Source organism: Lutra lutra, chromosome 14 (assembly GCF_902655055.1).
Source record: "Lutra lutra chromosome 14, mLutLut1.2, whole genome shotgun sequence".
Lineage (NCBI taxonomy): Eukaryota > Metazoa > Chordata > Mammalia > Carnivora > Mustelidae > Lutra > Lutra lutra.
Window position 1 is genome coordinate 62809091 of NC_062291.1, and position 25209 is coordinate 62834299.

General features: G+C 40.9%; 1 protein-coding gene across 3 annotated transcripts in view; it reads left to right on the forward strand.

The window, feature by feature from the left end:
• Nucleotides 1-1338: 1338 nt before the first annotated feature.
• CNNM2 (cyclin and CBS domain divalent metal cation transport mediator 2) overlaps nt 1339-25209 on the forward strand; it is a 153093-nt gene continuing 129222 nt past the window's right edge. For 2 of the 3 annotated variants that reach the window (XM_047703452.1, XM_047703453.1), the window contains exon 1: nt 1341-3144. In XM_047703452.1, the coding sequence (XP_047559408.1) occupies nt 1524-3144 (1621 nt within the window). In that variant the 5' untranslated portion in view covers nt 1341-1523. Of the gene's footprint in view, nt 3145-25209 lie in introns of all 3 variants that reach the window. The other variant, XR_007122802.1, reaches the window with a different exon arrangement.

Here is a 25209-nt window from a genome sequence, read left to right on the forward strand (position 1 = left end):
TTGGATACTAAAGCCTTATCAGATATGTGATTTGCAAATATCTTCTTTCATTGAGTAGGTTGCCTTTTTGTTTTGTTGGTTTCCTTCATGGTGCCAAAGCCTTTTAGTTTGTTATAATTCCATGTATTTATTTTTGCTTCTGTTTACTTTGCCTTTGGAGCCAGATCCAGAATTTTTAAAAAAAATCAGTAAAACCAATGTCAAAGAGCTTGCCACCTTTTCTTCTCAGAGTTCCATGGTTTCAGAGCTTACATTTGTCTTTAACCCATTTTGAATTAATTTTTATGTATTGTGAGATAGAGGCTTAGTTTCATTCATTCATATGTAGCTGTCCCGTTTTCCCAACACCACCCATTGAAGAGACTGTCCTTTCCCCATTGTATACTCCTGACTCCTTTGTCCTAAATTCAATTAACCATGTATGCGTGGGTTTATTTCTGGGCTCGCTATTCCATCCCATTGACCTATGTGCTTCTTCATGTCAACACCATATTGTTTTGATTACGATAGCTTTGTGGTATAGTAAGGGGATTCTTGACTTGTAAGGTGGGGAAACTGCTTCAGGGTAACCTCTTCACCTCTGGCACAGCTTTTGGGGTTTGCAGACCTGAAAAGCATTGCAGGGTGTCCAAGTGGCCGGCAGGTGGCGCCACGTGACCACAAGCTGCAGAGTGAGCGCATCCCATAGGGAGAAATGAGAGGCTCCAGAAGAAGCCGGTCGATAGGTGCCGGGGCCACCGAGCCGCCACTTATCCCCGGCAGAGCAGCGCGGACAAGTAGAGGTGGGAGACGCAGCCGGTATCCCGGCTTTTCAGGCAAATGTGCATCTTAGGACCTCCCTGGTCGTCTTTTCGGACTCCTGGGGCAGCCCTCTCCGCACGAACATTGAGCACTGCGGGAGCCGGCAATGCGGTGCAGGGAAAACGGACCGCCTAGCGCCCCAGGACTTTAGCCCCACGCTGTCTACCCAGGTGCGGGATTCTACTACCGAGTCCCCTCAGGGAGCGCCAGACCCATAGACGGCCCCTTTTCATTGGTAGCTGGACTCGAGGCCCCGCCCACTTTCGTAGAGCTCTCATCTGTGACTGGCTCTCGGGCCCCAGCTGGCCACACCTCCTCCCCTCGCACATACACAAGAGTCACGCGCCTTTCACTTGGAAACTTGGCGTGCTGAGGTGGGGACGGTGGCCTTCATCGCCCCACCCACCTACCTTGTTATTGGTCTGCGGCTCCACTCATGACCACGCCCCCATTCCAGCCCCCTGGCTGGGAGGGCGGGCACCCGCGCGTGATTGGCTGGTCCGCCTGCCTCTCGCTGGAGCGGCTGGCTCTTCCCCCTCCCTTTGCCCCCTCCCGCGAGTCTCCAGGTTCCTCAGCTAGCAGAGGCCGAGTCAGTGTCGGTCAGGAAGCCAGACTGCTGAACAGTGTGTGCGGACGCTCCGCTGCAATCTCGCCCAGGGGCCGGTGCCTGCGCTCGCGCCGCCGGGTGGGAAGGATGAAGCCGCAGCTGGAGCAGCCACCCTATGATTGGCTGTGGCGCTTGTGAACCCGAAGTAAAGATGGCGGGCGGGCAGGCAGCCGCCGCACTGCCCACTTGGAAGATGGCGGCGCGCCGCAGCCTCAGCGCCCGCGGCCGGGGGGTCCTGCAGGCAGCGGCGGGGCGGCTGCTGCTGCTGCTACTGCTGAGCTGCTGCTGCGGCGCGGGCGGCTGCGCAGCAGCGGGCGAGAACGAGGAGACGGTGATCATCGGGTTGCGGCTGGAGGACACGAACGACGTGTCGTTCATGGAAGGGGGGGCGCTGCGGGTGAGCGAGCGGACCCGGGTCAAGCTGCGGGTGTACGGGCAGAACATCAACAACGAGACGTGGTCCCGCATCGCCTTCACGGAGCATGAGCGGCGGCGCCACAGCCCGGGCGAGCGCGGGCTCGGGGGCCCCGCGCCGCCAGAGCCGGACAGCGGCCCCCAGCGCTGCGGCATCCGCACCTCAGATATCATCATCTTGCCCCACATCATTCTCAACCGCCGTACATCGGGCATCATTGAGATCGAGATCAAACCGCTGCGCAAGATGGAGAAGAGCAAGTCCTATTACCTGTGCACATCGCTCTCCACGCCAGCCCTGGGCGCCGGTGGCCCGGGGTCCGCGGGGGGCGCCGTCGGGGGCAAGGGCGGCTCCGGGGTGGCCGGGCTCCCGCCGCCCCCGTGGGCCGAGACCACCTGGATTTATCACGACGGCGAGGACACCAAGATGATTGTGGGCGAGGAGAAGAAGTTCCTGCTGCCCTTCTGGCTGCAGGTGATCTTCATTTCGCTGCTCCTGTGCCTGTCAGGCATGTTCAGCGGCCTCAATCTGGGGCTGATGGCCCTGGACCCGATGGAGCTGCGCATTGTGCAGAACTGCGGCACCGAGAAGGAGAAGAATTACGCCAAGCGCATCGAGCCTGTGCGCAGGCAGGGCAACTACCTGCTGTGCTCGCTGCTGCTGGGCAACGTGCTGGTCAACACCACGCTCACCATCCTGCTCGACGACATCGCCGGCTCAGGCCTCGTGGCGGTGGTGGTCTCCACCATCGGCATCGTCATCTTCGGGGAAATCGTGCCCCAGGCCATCTGCTCCCGGCACGGCCTGGCTGTAGGGGCCAACACCATCTTCCTCACCAAGTTTTTCATGATGATGACCTTCCCCGCTTCTTACCCGGTTAGCAAGCTGCTGGACTGCGTCCTGGGCCAGGAGATAGGCACCGTCTATAATCGGGAAAAACTGCTGGAGATGCTCCGGGTCACCGACCCCTACAACGACCTCGTTAAGGAGGAGCTGAACATCATCCAAGGGGCGCTGGAGCTCCGCACCAAGACAGTGGAGGACGTGATGACTCCGCTCCGGGACTGCTTCATGATCACCGGCGAAGCCATTCTGGACTTCAACACCATGTCGGAGATCATGGAGAGCGGCTACACCCGTATTCCAGTATTTGAGGGGGAGCGCTCCAACATCGTGGACCTCCTCTTCGTCAAAGACTTGGCCTTCGTGGATCCAGATGACTGTACTCCCCTGAAAACCATCACTAAATTTTATAATCACCCCTTGCACTTTGTTTTCAATGACACCAAGTTGGACGCTATGCTGGAAGAATTTAAGAAAGGTGGGAAATTTTCGTATCTTTCATTGGCTTGCTCTTTCTCTCTCCGTCCTCCTCCCTCTTTGAGCCCTCTACCCTCAGACCAACCCCCCAAGGCGAGTTGACCGGAATTTCTCCTCTGTCTTAATTGCGAAGTTCAAAGGGTGGCATGGATTTGGGGATGGATTGAACTAGTAAGCGCTTCTAGGTTTTTTAAAAGCATAAGGCTAACGCCACTGGCATTTTCGCATTTCAGGAAGCAGGCGTTCTATTTTCTGTGCATGATACTGCCGGCGCTCTCGTGTTGAGGGGTCTGCCGCGTTCATTGCCCCACTCAGTGGGTGGGTGCAAATAGGGGCTAATGCCAGGCTCTGACATCTGGCTGAGATATACTCAACTCAGGCGTTTGGAAAACATTTAAATCGTTTTTCTAAACCCAATACGATCCTTTCCCTCCTCCTTTAACACTCACTGACATTTCAGAGATTGGAAGTGCATTTTCAGTAGCTCTGTTGCTGGTTGTCAGGCCACCTGTGGGGCAGATTGAGGTCTGCCTTTGAGGATAGTGGATGGGTTAAGACAAATACCACCAAAAAGATTCACTCATTAGGGTGTGACTTGCCTTAGCTAGAAAAGAGGTGTTTTGTGTGTGTGTGTGTTTTAAAGTAAAGTTAATTATTAATGTATGACTTGGGAAGCCTAGAAGTGAGTTAACCTTTTGTGAGGCTATCTTGTCTAGCTTTCTTCATCATTTGCTTATATTTACTTGACAAAATTTACCAAACCAAGTGTGGTTTTGGCAGAAATCCTGCACATTTGACAGTGGGATGACGCCCTCTATTGTGGTTTCTTTCTCGAGTTTTTCTGGTTAATAAATGTTCTTTTTGACCTTGATCACTTGATATATTAAGTTGAAGCCTGTCTTCAAGTCAGTGCTCACTGTTCCGGGGAATTTTAACAGGGGAGAGTCCTGCAGAGTCTGATTTGCTCACCTATCTTGCATGGTGGTATTTTTTGTTTGTTTCACCGTGTAATGAACACGCGAATAACAACTCATGCTATTACTACTGAAATTCTGTCTTTGAAAAAAGTTTCTAGGAAACAGTTAGTGTTGCCATTTGAAAGCCAGGGACCTCTGAGCTGTTTAGTTGCTATGGTATCAGTGCAGGTATTAAAATGTGTGTGTAACCTTTAATGACTTGATTGTCCTCAAAACAAAGTTTTCCTTCTTCAGATAGAATTTTGAGCACTCAGAGTGGTCTCTCCACCGAAAAAAGCTGTGTGTAAGCAGTGACAGCTCATGGACGTGGTGATCTGAACATCCCCATAGAGCGTGTGGTTGCCCTAATTCCATTCTCCTGGCTGAATCGTGTCCGCTCTGGAACAGGATCCCATTGCAGTAATTTTCAGATAAAGGAATAGAGCAGAATGTGCTTCAGTGATTCGTAATTTGCATTTAAAAGCAGAAGGAGATTCTTCTGGATTCTTAAACAGTAAAAAGAAAATGTCCATTATCTAGTGAGAGAGCTTCATCTGGGGTGTCATTATCCTTTCACTGCTAAGCTGTTAATTAGAGCATCTGACCAATCTCTTCTTTCATTTTGCAATAATATCTCTAGTACAGAAAGATACCTTGCAGTGCCTGAAAAATGCCTCTGAAATACTTACTTTCTGTTGCTAGGTTTTGCAACATTGAGACAGATAATTTATTCCATGATTTTTTTAAATCAGAATGTTTGTCTATCTCCTGGTGGATTGAAACACTAGTGTGTCCTCCCTGCTGGATGAAGCCTTTTCTTCACTTCCATATCTTTTTTCTCCGTGAATTTAGCTCTTCACCTTACAGCTCGTGACTCTTGCCCCTACCTCAGAATTTCAAAATCTGCATCATTTTGAAACTTGTTTTTGGTTGTCCTTGAACAATATTCCTATGTATTTTCTGTGGTTTATTTTTCAGGAGCAACTTTTTCTCCCCAATGTTACCTCTCACAATAGATAACTAAGTTACTAATATTTTCCCATGAATTTTTGAAAAATAATAATACACAGGACTTTATTTTTGTCCTTAACCAAAGTGATATGTTTGGTTAAGGAGGTAGTACAAGTTAAAGATACACTCAAGTTAGTGGCATGTTTGGAAGAGCAGGTAAGGACAGCTGGTTACAAATGAGAAATGTCAGCCATGATCTTAAAAGGATGAGTGGGTGTTTGTTACTTACACTGTAAGAACCATTGATTTTTCACCTTCCCTTTCTTGATCTTTTTTTGATGAGTTTGGCCACTTTAACCTTACGAACAGCTGTGTTAGTTCTTTCTTCCCTGTGAGTTATAATATTTCACCAGATACTGTTTTCTTTATTTTCTAATTCAATTTGAAATACTGTGAACAGTCAACCTTTATTGTTTTTTCTCTATTGAATAATGGTGTGTGGGATGGTGTGAAGGCTTTTTCTTCCTGTTTCCTTCCTTCTCCTAATAATACCACCTTAACTCCCTTAAACTGTTAGATCATTAATCCAGATCTCATTGAAAATTGCCCTTCCCAACTAAGAATGCCTGCCTTGAAGTCCACTGTATAGAGCTGTACATCATTAGCATGAGTTTTGCTTTACCACTGAGGGGAAAGGTTCGTGATGTGGAAAGACATGAAAAGCTACCTTTCTATAAGCATATGTGAACGTCTTCTTTCTACTGATTAGAACTTTTAGCTTGGCTACTTGGAAACTCAGCTTGCCTTGAGGTTGGAAGAAGTCATCATACTCATTTTACAGTTAGCTTAGTGGTTATTGAGTGTGTCAGGCACAGGGCTGAATGCTTTACACGAATCACCTTGTTTTAGTCTCCTGGTGGCCAAGCAAAGCCTTTTCTCCATTTTACAAATGAGGAAATTAAGGCTCAGGTTACATGATTTGTTCAAGGTCACACAGTAATTTGTTGATTTGGGGTTTTAACTCAGGTCCGTGTGACAACTCAATTGGAGCTCTTTACCACTCTAGGCTTCACCATTGCACTGGTCCCCTGGATTCTGATCTTATATTTCTGGTTTGAGTGAGTGTGAAGTTTGGTCTTTTGTCAAAACATTGCTTCAGAGCTTGTTGGGCAACACTCACAGAAATGTATTTAAACATATAGATGGCTTTCAACCCAGTGCTTCTGTGATATTGTACATAACAGTTGGTTTCCCCACTTTTGCCATTGAAACAAATCAGTTTTTTGGCCTGGGTGATCCTGAATCTAAAGAATTCTGTTTCCATGCCAAGCATCAAGTTTCATTTTGAAAATGTTTTATGCTAACATTATAATGTACTAGTGTGCTGCTTTACTGATATACTCTACAGCTCTTTTTCTAATAGCTGAAGCATGCAATGTTTCACTCTTTTTTTTATCTGCCCTGTTGCAAGGAGGACTCAAATTCAGTTTTGCATTTTAATTTTGATTTTATTTGCATTTTTTTTGTCACCTATATAGTAATTGATTGCTAATGAGTATCCTTGACAGCTCTGCTGCTCTGTGTTCCATGCAGTTTTTCTCTTGTTACTTTTGCAGTTACTAATAAATCTAAATAAGAGAGTAAAAGTAAACCCCAGTAGAAGACTATGAGACTTCTAGAAAAATCGTCCTGAAGCGAAATTATGGATCGGAGGGGAAAACTGCATGGAAGGTTGCTGCCTTTGTATGCAGAAAGGAAACCAGAGGTTCTCCATTGACCTGACAAACCCTTCTTTGTAAAACATTGTGGACTCTTGGCCACTAGGGTTGAATTTGAAGAATTAGTAACCAGTTATCGTTGTTTTATTTTGCTTTTTTTTCTTTTCACTTTGTAACAATTGCCTTCCAGTACTGCAGAACATGCAGTTTTATAGCTACTAGGGACTTAGCCAGGCTATATTCTAGCTTTTCCTTAACTAGGAACAGGTAGGATCACCAGATAATGGTCCTTAAGGGAAGAGTGTGGTGTGTACTTTTCACTTAAAACATTAGGTGTACAATTCTCTCTTCCTCTAACACAAGTCTTTCCATATCAGTGTGCTGAGAGTTTAATGTTGAAACTTTTTTTCCTCACCAAATAAAGTGTTCCACTTGCCTAGAATCTAGAAGGATGTTTTTCTTGGTGTTTAAAGGCATGAATGATGGCAGGGATGGATGGGTGGATGTATTGGCTTCCGTGATCTTGTATCTCTAGTTACTTTGTACAGTAACGATGTTAAACTCTTATAATTTTGTATGTTTTTAGGTCATCACTATGAACTACCCAGCTAGTGTAGAATCAGAGGTGGAAGCAGGCAGGCTGAGGATCATTTCCTCCAGTGTTTGCAAAACTTACCAGATGATGAGAACCACTTGGATCACTTATTAAGAATAAGGTCCTAGGCCTCAAGCAGGGGTGTCCTGAAACAGAATCTAGGGAAGGAGTCTTGGGACACATATTGTTAACAGTTACCCTGCAGTCAGGTGAGTTTAGAAAATGCTGGTCTAGTCAACTTTGTAAATAAGGAAAGTAAACCCTGAGAAAGAGAAAGTTAAGTGATCGCTTAGGAACTACCCACCTGGTATACCATCAACGAGACTAGAATCCATGTCCCTGTTCTAGATTGGAGTTCTTTCCGCTCCATCAAGCGGGTCTTCTGGTCCCAAGTTAAAGGCACTCTGGCCAGAGTTAAAGGTATCTTTGTCATTGAAAAAGCAATATTCAGGTTTGCCATTGGTGTTGGCCCTGCGATTTTGATGCCAATATTTTTGACATCCCAGATTCAAGCCATAGTTGATAGGCATTTTGTTACACAGAAAATAAATCTGAACGTGTGAGCTCATTTTATTTTAGCTTAATGCATTTTTTATTTTGCTGAAGTCAGACTAGCAAGGTATTTTAGGAAATGGATCTTGAGATAGCTTGAAGCCTTAGTAGTTAAATATTAGACATTTCATTTGAGTTAACGTGTTTTGGGTATCCATGAATGATGTGTTTTCTTTTTGATTGTGTCTTCTATGAGAGTAATTAAGATCGGATTTGGGATGGGGCGCCTGGGTGGCTCAATGGGTTAAGCCGCTGCCTTCGGCTCAGGTCATGATCCCAGGTCCTGGGTTCAAGCCCCACATCGGGCTTTCTGCTCAGCAGGGAGCCTGCTTCCTCCTCTCTCTCTCTGCCTGCCTCTCTGCCTACTTGTGATTTCTCTCTGTCAAATAAATAAATTTAAAAAAAAATCTTTAAAAAAAAAAAAAAAGATCGGATTTGGGATGGGGCGCCTGGGTGGCTCAGTGGGTTAAGCCGCTGCCTTCGGCTCAGGTCATGATCTCAGGTCCTGGGATCGAGTCCTGCATCAGGCTAGCTGCTCAGCAGGAAGCCTGCTTCCCTTTCTCTCCCTCTGCCTGCCTCTCTGCCTACTTGTGATCTCTCTCTGTCAAATAAATAAATAAAATCTTTAAAAAAAAAAAAAAGATCGGATTTGGGACTTTAAGGCAAAACTTCTTTGGCTTTTAAAATTTTTGTTCACAATACAAGACTGTAAATTTTCCATTGAAATATTCCTCAAAGCATTGAAGTATGTGCACCATTCATGCATCTGTCTTGTGTCCCTTTAAAAAAAAATAATATGTTAATTTCTTACCAAGAATCATGCCTGATTTGGAAGGTTGTTTGTGGTAATAGGACCATGGAAGCTTGAGCATAGCTTTTTAGATCAGGAGACACCATAGTTGAATACTGGCTCTGACTTGGTATGGTTTGGATGAAATAGGGAAGGACCTTGTTCTGCTTTTCTCTTGGTTTTTGTGGGGATTACATACTACCAGCCTCTCCCCACAATGGCCCAGAATTATTTAAATTTTGAAACAGTCCAAACTACTGGGAGGGACCAGTTAATTTTAATTACTAGCAAATCTAAATACAATTTAAAATATCATTAACCAGGAAAACCCACAAAATAGCCTAAGCCAACATAATATTTATGGTTTTATTTGTTCTTGAAATATTTAGACTTTAAAAAACAAATCTCTGGACTCCAGTTAGATATTTACTTTAATTCTGAACAAAGTAGTATATTTCTTTCGAGGGGGTCCTATCTTCCAAACACATATATTTGGTAGTAAACTTCAATTCCAGTAAGCTTGCTTGGAATAGCTTATTAAACTAAATATATGGAAATGGGTGAGTAGGATTAAATACAATTTATTTTAGTATTCTCTTTTCACCTGCTTTTTCCAAGGACACAAATTAGAAACTCCACCAACATCAAAAAATCAGAAATCCTATCAATATTGAAAAAGAGAGGCACTAGATGCGCCTGGCTGGCTCAGTTGGTAGAGCGTCTGACTCTTGATCTTGGGGTTATGAGTTCTAGCCCACCTTAGGTGCAGAGATTACTTAAAAAAATTTTTTTTTGTTGTGGTTGTTGTTTTTAGATGGTTTTATTAAAGCATGGGAACAGGACCTGTGGGGGCAGGAAGGGCTGCCTAATCTTTTGTTTGTTTGTTTTTGTTTTTGTTTTTTTGGTTTTTTTGAGATAGAAAGAGAGCGAGGGGGCGAGGCAGAGGTCAGGGGAGAGAGAATCCCAAGCAGACTCCGCCCTGAGGGCGGAGCCCATCTCAGGGCTGGATCCCATCACCCCCAAGTCCAGGACCTGAGCTGAAACCAAGAGTCAGAGGCTCAACCAACTGTACTTACCCAGGTGCCTGCCCCCCAACCCAAAAATAAAATCTTAAAAAAAGAAAGAGACACTAAGAAGCATTCTTTCAAAATCACATACACTGGCAACTCTGGAATGTTTATACAGAGGGAATTTAGGGATAGCACACTTTGGCAGGGGGAGCTAGGGGACTAATAACAAGCACTCACTGTAGGTGATATGTTTATCCTAGATTGTCTTAGGGGTTGATGGAGATAAGGGGGGTGCCGACTCCCCCCCCATTTTATATTAGTACTACCACTGACTATAAGTACTGCTGTAATGATGGTGAGATCCTCATTTCTTCATACTTAACAAGCCCCCTTACTGTCAGACCTAGATGGGACTATTTCTGTCTTTGAATTTACATCCCATGAGGAAGATACCACTTGCTAATGCAAAGGTTAAGAAAAACGTGCTCTTCCTGGATCTACTTTGGACAAGTAGATCAAGTAACTTACTCTCTTTAAGCCTCAGTTCTTTCTATAGTAAAATGGAATGCTTTCTGAGTCCTAGGATGCTTAGTAAGAACTAATGTAGTAATAAACATTAAAATGCTTCTAATGGTACCTGGTACTTAGTGCTCATTTAACCATTATTTTTGTGATGATGATGCTATTGGCTCCTCATTGTTCTTGGTCTTTCTTTGTACTAGGTATTGCTAGTCAAGAGACACCTTGAGCCCCGTGTGCTCATAGTTGTTATGGAATCTTGCAGGTTTTTTCTTTTATCGTGAATTAATTCCAGCCTCTGTTACTTTTCTAACAGTTGCTGTTACTTGACAAGATGGCCACATGCGTCCATATTTTGAAGGAAAACAGAATGATCAATTACACGTTTTACCCTTCTTAGAGTTAGGAATGCTGAATAAAACATCATTCTGGCTAGTATCAAAAGACAAGAAATAACCAATGTTGGTGAGGTTGTTGCAAAATATGGACCCACGTGCACTGTTGGTGGGAATGTAAATTGGGGTGGCCACTGTGGAAAAGAGTATGGAGGGTCTTCAAAAAAGTTAAAATAGAAATACCGTATGGTCCACTAATTCCACTACTGGGTATTTACCCAAAGAAAATGAAAACACTAATTTGAAGAGATTTAAGCACCATATGTTTATTGTAGCATTACTGAAGCATTACTTAATAACCAAATTATGGAAGTACCTCGGGTGGCTGTTGACCAGTCAATGGATAAAGAAGATCTGGGGTGTGTGTGTGTGTGTGTGTGTGTGTAAAATGGACTATTACTTAGCCATAAAAAAGGTGAAATCTTGCCATTTGCAGCACGGTGGATGGATTTAGAGAGTAGAATGCTGAGTGAAATAAGTCAAAGAAAAATGCCATATGATTTCACTTGTATGTGGATTCTGAAAGAGAAAACAAATGATCAAACAAAAAAGCAGGAATAGACCCATAAATATGGAGAACAAACTGGTGGTTGCCAGAGGTGAGGGGGCCGGGAGGGTGAGCAAAATGGGTGAAGGGGAGTGGGAGGTACAGGCTTCCAGTTATGGGATGAATGAGTCACAGGGATAATTGGTGTCACCTAGGGAACGTAGTCAATGTTACTGTAATTGTGTTGTATGGTGACAGGTGGTAGCTTCCCTAGTGGTGAGCACAGCATGATGTATGTAGTTTTGTGAAATCTCCATGTTGTACACGTGAAACTAATATAATGTCAACTATACTTCAATAATAATAATAAAAATCCTCAATCTCTTTGACTAAGTGACTAAAAAAGATTACAAAGTTTAAAAGAAATAGAACAAGTGCTCATGGATTTTGGAAGCCCTTGAATAACCAAAGTTTGAAGCCTAAAAGGAAGATCTCAGATTACTTTGATAAAATCTTTTGACATTATATCAAAAGTGTAAAAAATGGTAATATCTACTATAGCAAATTTTTGTTGTTTGTAGCAATGTAAATTTGTTATACTTTTGGAAGGCGACCAGGAGTCATTAAAATGTCCTACCCTTTGGTTTAGTAATTTTTCCCCTTCTGGAAATCTTAATTCAGTGATATAATTCAAGAGAAAAAAAAAGCTATGTTGGCTTTTCATGTTGCATGTATATTGCAACATTATCTATAAATAGTGAAAAACTGGAAATAAATGTCTAACATTTAAGGCAAGGCATGGAGGGGAGGGAGTTAAGAAAATTATAGATGTCAGCTAATTATAACTATTTAATGATAATAAAGCAATACAGGACATTTGACTGATTATTTTGCATGGATTATAGGCATGCAAAAATATTCAGTGTGCAGACTCAAGGGAAACATGGAAATAAGAAAAGTGAGTGGTTGATATGTTAGGATAGGGTGATCATAGCCAGTCTTTGCAAAAAAATCTTTCTGTTAACTTTGTACAGTAACATACTTAGGAGAAATTTAAGTTTGCTGAGAACATTATGAATCCTGATCTTGGAAAAACTGACCTTTGCTCATGTTAGGGAAATCATATTATTCCATTTCTCCTTAGGGACATTTTACTGCTGAAACAAATGGTACTTTAAAAAATTTTTCAAATTGAGATATAATTCACGTATCATACAACTTGGTGGTTTTCAGTGTTTCATAAGGTTGTGCAACTATTATTACTGTCTACTTCCAGAACATTTTCATTACTCCAAAAGAAACCCTGTACCTATTAGCAGCCACCCTCCATTCCCTACTCCCCACACTCCCTGGAAACCATTCATGTGGCCCCTTCTGTCTGGCTTCTTTCACTTAGCATAATGTTTTCAAGGTTCATCCACGTTGTAGTGTATATCAGTATTTAATTCCTTTTTATAGTCAAATAATATTTCCTTTTATGGCTGTATATGTATACCACATTTTGTTTATCCATTTACCGGTTGTGGGACATTTAGGCTTTTCCTACTTTTCGGCCATTATAATTAATGTTGCTATGAATATTAGTATACATGTTTTTGTGGACATCTATTTTTAGTTCTTTTGTGTATATACATAGGAGAAGAATTGCTGGGTCATGTGGTAACTCAATTTTCAACTGTTTGGGAAACTGCCAAACTGTTTTTCAGTCTCTGCACCATTTTACATTCCCACCAACAATGTATTAGGGGTCTAATTTCTCCATATTTTTGCCAGCTCTTTTACTGTACTTTAAAATTTAAAAAAATAGGGGTACCTGGGTGGCTCAGTTGGTTAAGCATCTGCCTTCAGCTCAGGTCATGATCCCAGGGTCCTGGGATCAAGCCCCCTATCTGGCTTCTTGCTCAGTGGGGAGCCTGCTTCTCCTTCTCCCTCTGCCCCTCCCCACCTGCTTGTGTGCACTCTCTCTGTGTCAAATAAATAAGATATTTTTAAAAATTAAAAAAATATTTTTTATTATTATAGTCATCCAGTAGGTGTGAAATAGTATCTCATTGTGGTTTTGATTTATATTGCCCTGTTGTGTAATGGTGTTGAGCATTTCTTCATGTGCTTATTGGCCCTTTGCGTATCTTCAGATCCTTTGCCCATTTTAAAATTGGATTATTTATCTTTTTATTATTGTAAGAATTCTTTTTAAAAATATTTTATTTATTTATTTGAGAGAGAGCGAGAGAGAGCACGCACATGCATGAGCCAGGGGAGGGCGAGGGAAAGAATTTCAAGCAGACTCCCTGCTGATAATGGAGACCGAAACAGGACTTGATCTCAGGACCCTGAGATCTTGACTTGAGCGGAAATCAAGAGTCAGATGCTTAACCAACTGAGCCACCCAGGTGCCCTGACTTGCAAAAATTCTTTATGTATTCTAAGTACTACATCATGTATAGTTATCAGATATATGATTTGCAAATATTTTCTCTCATTCAGACTTGTCTTTTCATTTTCTTGGTAGTAATCTCTAAAGCAGAAAAGTTTTTAATTTCGATGAAGTCCAGTTTATCCCTTTTTTTCCTTCTGTTGTTTTGTCTTTATTGTCATGTCTAAGAATCCATTGCCTAATCCAAGGTCACAAAGATTTATGGCTCAATTTTCTTCTAAGACTTTCATATTTTAGCTCTTATATTTAGGCTTTTAATCCTAATTAATTTTTAACTAATCCTAGTTTTATTTTTTAAATTTAATTAATTTTTTAATTATTAAATTAATCCTAGTTAATTTTTGTATATGGTGTGAGGTAGGGGTCCAATTTATTCTTTTTGTGTGTTGATATCATGTAAGTTACAGCACCATTTCTTGAAAGACTATTCTTTCTTCATTGAATTATTTTAACATTCTTGTCACAAATCAATTGATCATAAATGTGAGGATTTATTTCTGGATTTTAGATTCTGTTTCACTGATCTATATGTCTTTCTTCTGCCAGCAACACACTGTTTTGGTTCTTGTAGCTTTATAGTAAATTTAGAAATTGGGGAGTATGAGTTCTCCAACTTTCTTCTTTTCCGTAATAGTTGTGGTTGTGAGGATCCCTTACATTTCCATATGAATTTTTCATGGATTGTGTTCATTTCTGCAAAAAGGCAGTTGGAGTTTTGATAGAGATTGCACTGAATCTGTAGATCAATTTTGGGAGTACTGCAGTGTCAATACTATTAAATATTTCATCCATGAATATGGGATGTCTTTCCATTTATTTAGTTCTTTAATTTCCTTCAGCAGTGTTTTGTGTATTTGCAGTCTTTTTGTTAAACAAAACACTTAGGAATAAATTTATTTTTTTATGCTATTATAAATGGAATTGTTTATTTATTTCATTTTCAGGATTATTCATTGCTGATATATAGAATTCATTTTTGATCTTGTGTCCTGCCACTTTGCTGAACTCACTTATTAGCTAACCAATTATTCTTAAAATGTAAAAGTGGGGCACCTGGTGGCTCAGTCAGTTAAGCATCTGACTCTTGGTTTTGGCTCAGGTCATGATTTTAGGGTCCTGAGATTGAATGTTGTGTTGGGCTCTATGCTCAGTGGGGAGTCTGCTTAAGATTGTGAGCCTGGTGGTGGATATTATGGAGGGCACGTATTGCATGGAGCACTGGGTGTGTTGCATAAACAGTGAATGCTGGAACACTGAAAAGAAATAGAATAAAATAAAATGGAAAAAAAATTTTAACTGAAATTTTAAGAGGGGGGAAAAAAGATTCTCTCTTTGCCTTTCCCTTTGGCCCTCTTCCCTGGATGCACTCCCTCTAAAATAAATAATTCTTTCAAAAAAGTATATAAGTGCTTTTTAAAAGCATGTGTTTGGGATTTTTTTTATGTTTGTTTCATTTGATTGTAGTGAATTTTATATTTTCCATAAAAAATTTTAGTCATTTTTACTTGCCACTTTCATATGTGTAGAGTGAAGGACTCTCTATGGGTTACTGACAATGCCATTCTTCGGGAAGTTTGATAAGAAAGAGTAAATTTTCTATTTCAGGTTAGATACAGGGGGGAAAAAAAGGCTGCATGAAATGTGTCAGAGACCAAAAATACAGTTGGCTAGAGCTTGGGAGTTTAAAGTTTATCTGTCTAATATTTAGAGTAGCTTTGTATCAGATTTGGGATTTGGGCTAGGAGATGAGCACAGAAAAGGCTGTTTTTGTTTGCTTAATATCTAAGGGGCTTCGTAATGCCTTTCTTTTCCAGGCCATTTTACCAAGGGTTTCCTTTGAGTCATTTTTAGAGACTAAGGAGAATCCTGGCATATAGTCTCTCTGCATTTTCTGCTGCCATTATCAGTATAATCCGTGAGGTTTTTGGGGTACCAGGTAACCAGAAGAAACAAAATGAAACTCTCTGTTCTTTTTCTTCCTTTTCTTTCTTTCTTTTTAGGTGCTGGGGGTGGGGTGAAGGGGCGGTAATCTGAGAGGGAGAATGTTTTCCCATGCTGGCGAAGACACAGTGAGGGCATCATCTGATCTTTATGGGAGTGTGCAAAGCCTCAGTTTTTCCATTTGCCCATCTACAATCATTAAAAACAATGTGCTGACTCAACTTGGAGCTTCTGCAGAATGGCATTTAGGGCTTAGGCAGTCCTGAGAATCATGCAAGGGATGGAAATATTTGAGTAGGTTTTAAGAGGTAACATTAAAAACAGCTAGAACAAGACAGCATGCTTTCTCCTTCAATATTTGTTTCCTTTAGTCACTAGTATAACTCCTTGATTTAGTGTGTGGCAGGAGTAATTTGGTCTCCGCAGAGTTGATTCCTGAGCAGAGATATTTTCTTGCTCCAGTGGTTATTAAAGTTTAGGGGCATAGGACTGGTTGGGGTTGGGAGGGTGAGGTTTTGCTGGAAGCAAGTCACTTCAGTAAAATATTTTTGTAATCATAGTGTGTGGGCCATCTGCTTAGGTTTTCTTTCTTTAAACTTTATATTTCCTTGCTCCTGTATACATACCTTTACCTGCAAAGACTAGAAGAATGTTTGCCAAAACGTTAACTAACACTGACTACCTCTTAACGGTGGGTTTTAGGAAGGACATATATTTTTCTGTGTTGCTTCCCATTTTTTTTTTGAGCATGTATTTTGTAATGTTTTGGGGAATAAAATTTGTTAAAATGTTATTAAAAGTAAATTTTGTAACTTGAACCACTAATGTAGATATTAAGTGATAGTATATTTGGGTGAAATTCATATTTTTTTCTTTAGGAAATGTGGAGTGTTTTGTTATAATGCAATCATGCTGTCATTTGTGGCATTTATCACCCTTATCAGAATCCTTAACCTTTGGGCGAAAGATGAATAGCATTTTAAACCTCATAAGATGTATGTGTGAGTGTATGTGTGTGCACATGTGCATTGCACACCCATGTGTGTGCAAGCAGCTTAGTAAAATTAACTTTGTGTCACATTTATTTTCAAAGCATATTATTAGGTGACAAAATAGAATTTGTTTAGGTTTGTGTCTGGACTGCCTGGAATGAAGCTGTTTGATACTTGGTTGCCCTTAGTAAATCAAGGATTGGTGAAGTTGTTCAGTTTCACCTAGATTTGTGCTTTGGGTGTAAAGTTTATAATCTCAAAACACTTCTTATTTGGAGATTGAGTCTGAAAACTGATGCTTCCTTTTATCTGTAGAAATCATCACTGTGAATACAGTGATGGTCATTAAAAGGAGACAAAAAAATAAAAGGAATGTTATGGAGGCACTTATGCTTGAAGCTCAGTGGTTTCCAGTCTTACACATTTTTCTAAAATAAAGACATTTTAACTTTGATGAGGGTCAAGGTTTTGTTTTGTTTTGATTATATGCCTATAGAATTGAACACCTATTATACATCATTTATCCCAGACAGATTAAAAAGGTGTGATCTTCTTTCTTTTTCTGAATGTGTACAGGAACTTTATAGAATAAGTTAGCTGTCATTTAGGTGTCTTTCCTAAAGTCTGTATTTATTTTATTATTTTATTTATTTATTAAAGAGTTTATTTTTAAGTAATCTCTGTACCCAGTGTGGGGCTTGAACTCATAACCCTGAGATTGAGAATCACATGCTCTTCTGACTGAGCCGGCTGGGCATCCCCTGAAGTCTGTTTTTATTTTTTTTAAATATTAATGTAATTTAATTTATTTAGGATTTTATTTATTTATTTGAGAGAGAGAGAGAGAGCATGAGCAAGGGGAGGACCAGAGGGAGAGGGAGAAGCAGGCTCCCCACTGAGCAGAGAGCCCCATGTAAGGCTTGATCCTAGGACCCTAAGATCATGACTTTAGCTGATGGCAGATGCTAACCTACTGAGCCACCCAGGAGCCCCTAATTTAATTTCATTTAATTTTTTAGAGTTTTATTTATTTATTTTAGACAGAGGGAGAGCATATATGAGGGGGAGAAGCAGAGGAAGAGGGAGAGAGAATTGCAAGCAGACCCCTTTCCTCCATTGAGTGGGGAGCCTGACATAGGGCTAGATCCCATGACCCCGAGATCAGAATCTGAGCCCAAATCACCGAAATCAAGAGTTGGATGCTCAACCAACTAAGCCACCCAGGTGACCCTGAAGTCTGTTTTTAAGTGACATAAAATAATGATGATGGATTTTGCCTCTGTTTCTTTTACCTAACTACCCAAGGAAACGAAGCACTTTAGGAAGAGAAACTGATGTTTGCTCTACTTACAAACAGTATTGCTCTGAAATAGTCCCATGCGTATTAGGCAAACCTGTTATTTATTCAGTTCCTTGAGGTTTAAAAATACATGAACGTTTTGGTAGGGTTCCTCTGCAGTGACGCTCCTCACTTGCCTTGGAACGTCCAGCCAGCATTTAAGCACGAGCCTCTTAAACGTGAATGACAGCCAGACATCTCTGGATGTTTGAGGAGAGCCTCCAATAGTTTCATAGTGAGACTAAACAAACAGAAAAGAACCTTAATTGACTTAAGCTGGTTTAGCTCACATTAGCTAAAATCCAACAAACCGGCAGTTACTACTGTGGGTATTACTTTCTTGGTGACCTCTTAAGGCCACTTATCAAACCAGCAATTAGTGGCCAATGTGAAGACTTGCTGCCTCTTTGTGCACAGCATAGGTAGAATCTTCCTGTATTTATTCAGCCCACCTGCTTGAGGCTCCCAGCAGGGCTGAACATTCGTGAATACTCCCATAGGCTTGCTCAGTCTCCGCGCACATTCAGAGGCTATACAGGCATTTCTGGCAGAGTTTTGTGTCTTGGGAAATCATTACCTGGTTATTTTTCTTTTCTGCTTTTACTGCAAGATTTCCTAAGGCAGAGTAGGTATTTCCTCTTCCTTGCCCCTGATGGATTCATCTTTAATCCTCTACAATCTGGCTTCAAACTGTCAAAGCCAGTGACTTCCTTTATTGCCAGATCCACATCTTGGTGGTCATCCTTCCCAGCCTCCTTGCCTCCCTTGCTGTTTTTGGCACTAAGGCGAGGATCCCTCTTCTTTCCAGCTTGGCTCTGGTGGCATGATACAGCCCAGCCTTGATTCTCCTCCTGTCTCTCTCTGACTTCATTTTAGCTTCTGATTTCTTCCTTCCATTTCTAATTGAGCATTCAGAAAGGGTTAGTGGGGTTTATCAGAAGAGGAAGAGAGATCACCTTCTCTCTGCCGTGAGATGACACGGTGAGAAGGCATCCACCTTTAAGCCAGGAAGAGAGCTCTGGCCGTGCACTAAAATCAGCTAGCACCTTGATCTTGGACTTCACAGCCTCTGTTGTTTACACCGCTGTCTGTGGTTTTTGTTACAGCAGCCTGGCTAGTACATTGTCTTTTTCCCTATCCAAATAGGATGAAAAAGTGATAAAAACAAGATGAGTAAGCTCTAGATGTCTGCTGAGTAACATTGTACCTATAGTTTACAATACTATATTGTATACTTAGAAATTTAAGAGGGTAGATCTCATGTTGAGCACTCTTACCATAATAAAAGAACATTGAAAAAAATGATCATATACAATTACCAAGACCCCAGGAGATGTGGACCTTCTCTGATTACATGTCCTACTGCTTCCTCCCGACTCCGTTTCAGCCGCACTGGCCTCCTGGCTGTTCTTGAGGGCTGAAGGCGCTCTACGCATGCTCCAGCCTTTAGGGCCTCTTTGACTGTGGTTCCCTCTTTCCGGAATGCCATTTCCCAGACAGCTTTGCGGTTCTCTCCCTTCCTTTTCGGATCTTTATTCACATTTCACCGTGTCAGTGAGGCCGGCTGTGTCTGTGGTCTTCCAACCTAAAATTTCAGTGTGTTCCCTGCAATACTTGTCGGCTTTCCCTTTGTTCTTTTTTCTTCAAACGCCCTATACTATATCTTTTGCTTACTATTCCATTAAAAAAAATTTTTTTTTTTTGGCCTGCTTTTCCCACCAGAACTTATGCCCCACGAGGGTAGAAACTTGTGTCTGTCTTATTCCCTGCCATATTCCACAACAGGTCCTGGCACGTAGATGCTCAATAAATATTGTTGAATGATTGAAATGAATATTATTGTGGGCGTGGTGTGATGCAAGTACTCTTCTGTAACGTCAGTGGTAGTGTTAATTGGTATAATCTTTTGGAAAGTCACTTAGCAACGTGCTGAAGAACCTGTTGCTTTTTGTGTGTCTCCTTATTGCTCCACTTCTAGGAACCTGACTGCAAGAACAAATCAGAAGTGCTCGCAAAACTTAAAATGCAGAGATGCTTGTGTAAATGTATTTAATTTTTTAACTGTTACTAATTTTTAAAAATTGTGGTACACATGAGATAAAATTTACCATTTTTATGTGTACAGTTCAGTAGTGTTAATTATAGTCATATTGTTGCATGAACAATCTCCAGAAAAGCCTTTTCATCTGCAACTCTGTGCCCATTAAACAGCTCCCCATTCCCTCTCCTCCCCCCACCCTGGCAACCACCATTCTATCTTGTCTCTGAATTTGACTCCAGTAGAAACATTGTATGAATGGAATCATACAGTGTTTGTCATTTGTGACTGGCTTATTTCACTTAGTATAATGTCCTCAAGGTTCATCCACATTGCGGTGTGTGTTAGGACAGTCTTCCTTTTCAAGGCTGAATAATATTTCTTTGTATGTATATACTAATCTTATTTTAATCCATTCATCCATCGGTGGACACTTGGGTTGCTTCCTGTTTACTGTTGTGAATAGTGCCCCTGTGCATATAGGTGTGCAAGTATCCATTCACATCCGTGTGTTAGTTCTTTGTGATATATACCCAGAAGTGTAATTGAAGGATCATATGGTTATTCTATTTCTAATTTTTTAAGAAACTGTTTATTTTTTAAAATAGCAAAAAATTAGGGGCGTGGCTCAGTTGGTTAAGTGTCTGACTCTTTGTTTTAGCTCAGGTCATGATCTCAGGGTTGTGAGATCGAGCCCCTCCTCTATCTCTGTGCTGGGTGTGGAGCACAGAGATCTCTCCTTTTCTTAAGATTCTCTCTGTCCTGGGCATCACAGTGGATTAGTTTGTTAAGCCTCGGAATCTTGATTTCAGCTCAGGTCATGATCTCAGGGTCAGGGTTGTGAGATCCAGCCCCACACCCAGCTCCACGCTGGGCAGGGAACCTGCTTAGATTCTCTCCCTCTCCCTCTGCCCCTCTACCCCCACCTCTAAAAAGAGGAAACCTTTAAAAAAAAATAGCAAAAAAAATTATGAGCAAAGCAATCTAAAAATCCAGTTGAGGAATGGTTAAGCAAATCTAGGTATGTATATGATATAGCCATTTAGAATAATCTTTTAAAAGTAAGTAATTAATTAATTCATTAATTAATGAGAGTGAAAAACCAGGGGAAGGGGCCGAGGGAGAGAATCTCAAGTAGATTTCCATGCTGAGTGGGGAGCCCGACACAGGGCTTGGTCTTACCACCCTGAGATCATGACCTGAGCAGAAATCAAGAGTCAGACATTTAACTATATGACTGAGCTACCCAGGTGCCCCCACATTTTTTTAAGTTTATTTTTTTTTAGTAATCTCTACACCCAGCATGGGGCTCGAACCCACAACCCCAAGATCAAGAGTCACATGCTCTTCCTACTGAGCCAGCCAGGCACCTGTAGAGTAATATGTATAAGGTTTTTATAATAACATGGGTTATTTTAAGTGAAAAGAGCGACAGGGTCTCAATTAAGTTTTGAAAACTATAGAAAAATTGGTGGAAATACACCAAAATATTAATAATAATACTTTTTTTGTGTTTTCTAAATTACACAAGCATTGCTCTTATTTAGAGTAAAAATACAAAAAAAAAAAAACCCCAAAACAAAAAACCCTATGAGAGTCCCCATTATCTACTGTGTAGAAACCAAGTCCTTCCAGAGTTTATTGAGGTCTTTATACTTTGACTTTAGTCCACATTTGTACCTTCAGTCAGAAAGGGCTAATCTCATAACTGCATATGTAACATATGTATATGTATACACATGTGTGTCTATATCAGCGTACATGTGTTTGTATGTACCTATGCCCTAGCCAATACTTCTGCTCACATCCCTCTCCTAAAGACAGTTCTACCCATTTAAAACTTCTCTGCCTGTAATAAATAGTTAAAATTTCATTTTTTCCTGAAAGCTCTGCTGATCACTGAACTCTTATACCACTTATAATTATGTGCCACAATTAATATCTCATTTCTTAATTCTTTTCAGTCTCCAGATTGCTACTTCTGTATCTCTTAACACTGCCTGTCTGGAAGATTCACCTTGCTTTTCTCTGCTTATGTAATTTCCACTCATCTTTTTCCATTTAACCTTTTATTTTGAAAAGAACTGCAGCACGGAAAAAGTTTAATGTATGTGCTGCCGAAGTGGCCACATGTGTTTCTTTTTCTATGTAAAAATATGAATGTATTTATATCTGTGTATGTATACATATATATGTATCTTTTTTTCCTGAACCATTAGTCATTAGAAAGTAGGTTGCAGATATCTTGCTGCTTCCCTCTGAAGTACTTCAGCATGTATTTCTTCAAAATAAATAGTTTCCTTAATCACAATACCATTATCAAACTCAGGAAACTTAGTATCAGTACAGACATGTTTAATATTCAGTCCATAGTCATTTAATTGTCCTATTTTTTGGTGTTCTTTCATCTAGAATAGCTCCCTTTCCTTTTTTCTTTCATGACATTGACATTTTTGGAGTCCAGGGTAGTTGATTTTGTAGAATGTTCCACAAAAGGTTTTGTCTGATTTTTTTTTCCCTCTCAAAATAAGAATCAAGGTTAAATCTTTCTTTTTTTTCCAAGAATACAGCATTGTAAAGTTCCTTCCTCCTTTAATAATTAATGAATAATCTGTAGGGTGATATTTTGAGATTGTATACATATCCTGGACCCCCCAGACTTTCATCCATTGGTTTTGGCATCTTATTCCTTTCCAAGTGTATCATTCTGCAAGGTCACCTTTGTCCATCTTTGTCTATAGTAGTCTGTTCTATCTTGCGTTCTAGCATGAACATAGATGTTTGAGGTAGGAAGAGATTATAGTGAATCCAGGTCAAACACCTTATTTCTAAAGGAACATGAAGTGATTTGCCCAAGAGCAATTGCGCAGTGACAAAGTTAGGACTAGAACCTACGTTTTCTGGTTCTTAAACCAGTCCTCTTTCAACCTGCCCCGTAGGGACACTTAACCAATAATACAAAACATGAAACAAATATCTACTACCTCAAATAGAGTAGAAGTTTTTTGCAAGTAGAAAGAAAGCATATGTTGATTTTTCTTTTGCATGTATTCTTTTATGCATTTATTCCAAAGAGGCAAATCAGCCTCTTCTCCCAGCCCACCCCACCCCCCCATATTGAGCTCCAGCCACACTGAGGTAGAGCTGTTCTCTCTCACCTCTGTCTTCCTATGTGCTGTTCCTTTGGCTGGTAACAGTCTTCCCTTCTCTTCTCTATTTTATGTATTTTATTTTTTATTTGCTAACAGATTTTATTTTTGACAAATATCACTTATGTTTCAGGTATGTAGTGTGATGTTTAGATACATATGTGCATTGTGACGTGACTACTGCAATCAGATTAATTAACATATCTATTACCTCCCATAGTTAATTCGTGTGTGTGTGCGCGCGCGCGTGTGTGTGGTGAGAACACTTGAGATTTACTCTCAGCAAATTTCACTATAGGACAGATTATTTTGGTTTTTTAAAGATTTTTTATTTATTTATTTGTCAGAGAGAGAGGGAGAGAGAGAGAGCACAGGCAGACAGAATGGCAGGCAGAGGCAGAGGGAGAAGCAGGCTCCCTGACGAGCAAGGAGCCTGATGCGGGACTCGATCCCAGGACGTTGGGATCATGACCTGAGCCGAAGGCAGCTGCTTAACCAACTGAGCCACCCAGGCGTCCCTATAGGACAGATTATTATTAACTGTAGGGACTCATGCTGTACATTAGGTTTCCAAAACTTATTTATCTTATAACTGAAAGTTTGTACCTTTGATTAACATCTTCCCTTTTCTCTTACCACCCCCAGCCGCTGGTAACCACCATTTTACTTTCTGTTACCAACAGTTCCATTTTTCTTTTCTTTTCTTTCTTTCTTTTTTTTTTTTTTTTTTAAAGATTCCACATATAAGTAAAATCATGCAAGATTTTTCTTTGTGTGGCTTATTTTACTTAGCATAATATCCTCTGGGTTCATCCATGTTGCAAATGGCAGATTTCCTTCTTTTTAAAGGCTGAATAATATTCTGGTGTGTGTGTATGTGTGTCTGTATAACATTTTCTTTCTCTGTTCACCTATTGATGGACACTTAGGTTGTGTCCATATCTTGGCTACGGTAAAAAAACTGCAGTGAACTTGAGAGTGTAGGTATCTCTTTTGAGATTGTGATTTTATTTCCTTTGGATATATACCCAGAAGTAAGATGGCTGGATCATATGGTAGTTCTATTTTTAGTTTTTTGAGGAGCTTCCATACTGTTTTCCATGCTGACTGTACCAATTTGCATTCCCACCAACAGCGCACAAGAGTTCTCTTATTCTCCACGTCCTCTCCAACACTTGTTATCCTTTGACTTTGTGATACCAGCCCTCCCAGTAGGCATGAGGGGATAGCTCACGATGGTTTTGATTTTATTATCCCTGGTTAGGGATGTTGAGCACCTTTTCATATACCGCTTGGCCATTTTGGTGTCTTCTTTGGGAACGTGTCCATTCACTTCCTCTGCCCATGTTAAAAATTGAGTTATTTGGGGCACCTGGGTGGCTCAGTGGGTTAAGCCTCTGCCTTTGGCTCAGGTCATGATCTCAGGGTCCTGGGATAGAGCCCCGAATCAGAGAGCCTGCTTCCCCCTCTCTCCTACCTGTGATCTCTTTGTCAAATAAATAAATAACATCTTTAAAAAAAAAGCCTAAAATGACTTAAGCATGCATGTGTGTGTGTGTATGTATATATATATATATATATATATTTTTTTAATTGAGTTATTTGGTTTTTGCTCTTGAGTTGTAGGAGTTTCTTATATATTTTGGATTATTAAGCCCTCATCAGATACATGGTTTGCAAAATTTCTTTTCCATTCCATAGGCTGCCTTTTTATTTTGTTGATTGTTTGCTGTGTAGAAGCCTTTTCGTTAGACGTAGTCATACTTGTTTATTGTTGCTTTTGTGGCTTGTGCTTTTGGTATCAGTTCCAAAAAGTCATTGCCAAGACCGATGTCAAGGAGGCTTTCTCTTACTTACCTTCTGTTTTTGATTGTTACGTGAACTGAGTTGAGCTCTGCAGAGGAGGCCTTTACCTACCTACCTTTAGGCTGAGTTAGGTACCCTCTTTTGTTATTATAGGACCCTGTTCATACCTCATATATCCCATGTGGTTCTCTTTTTTCTTTTGGTAATTGTTGTTTACAGTTATATTTCCCTCTGCTGGACTGTGAGCTCATTGAGGTCAAGAATTTTGTTTAGTTCATCTCTGGTCTTCCCATTTAGAGTGCTCAGTCAGGGTTTGCTTAGTGAAGGCCTTTCAGCTCTGTGGTCATTGATTGCTTTACCATAAAGATATGGTTGAGGCTTAGAATCCATG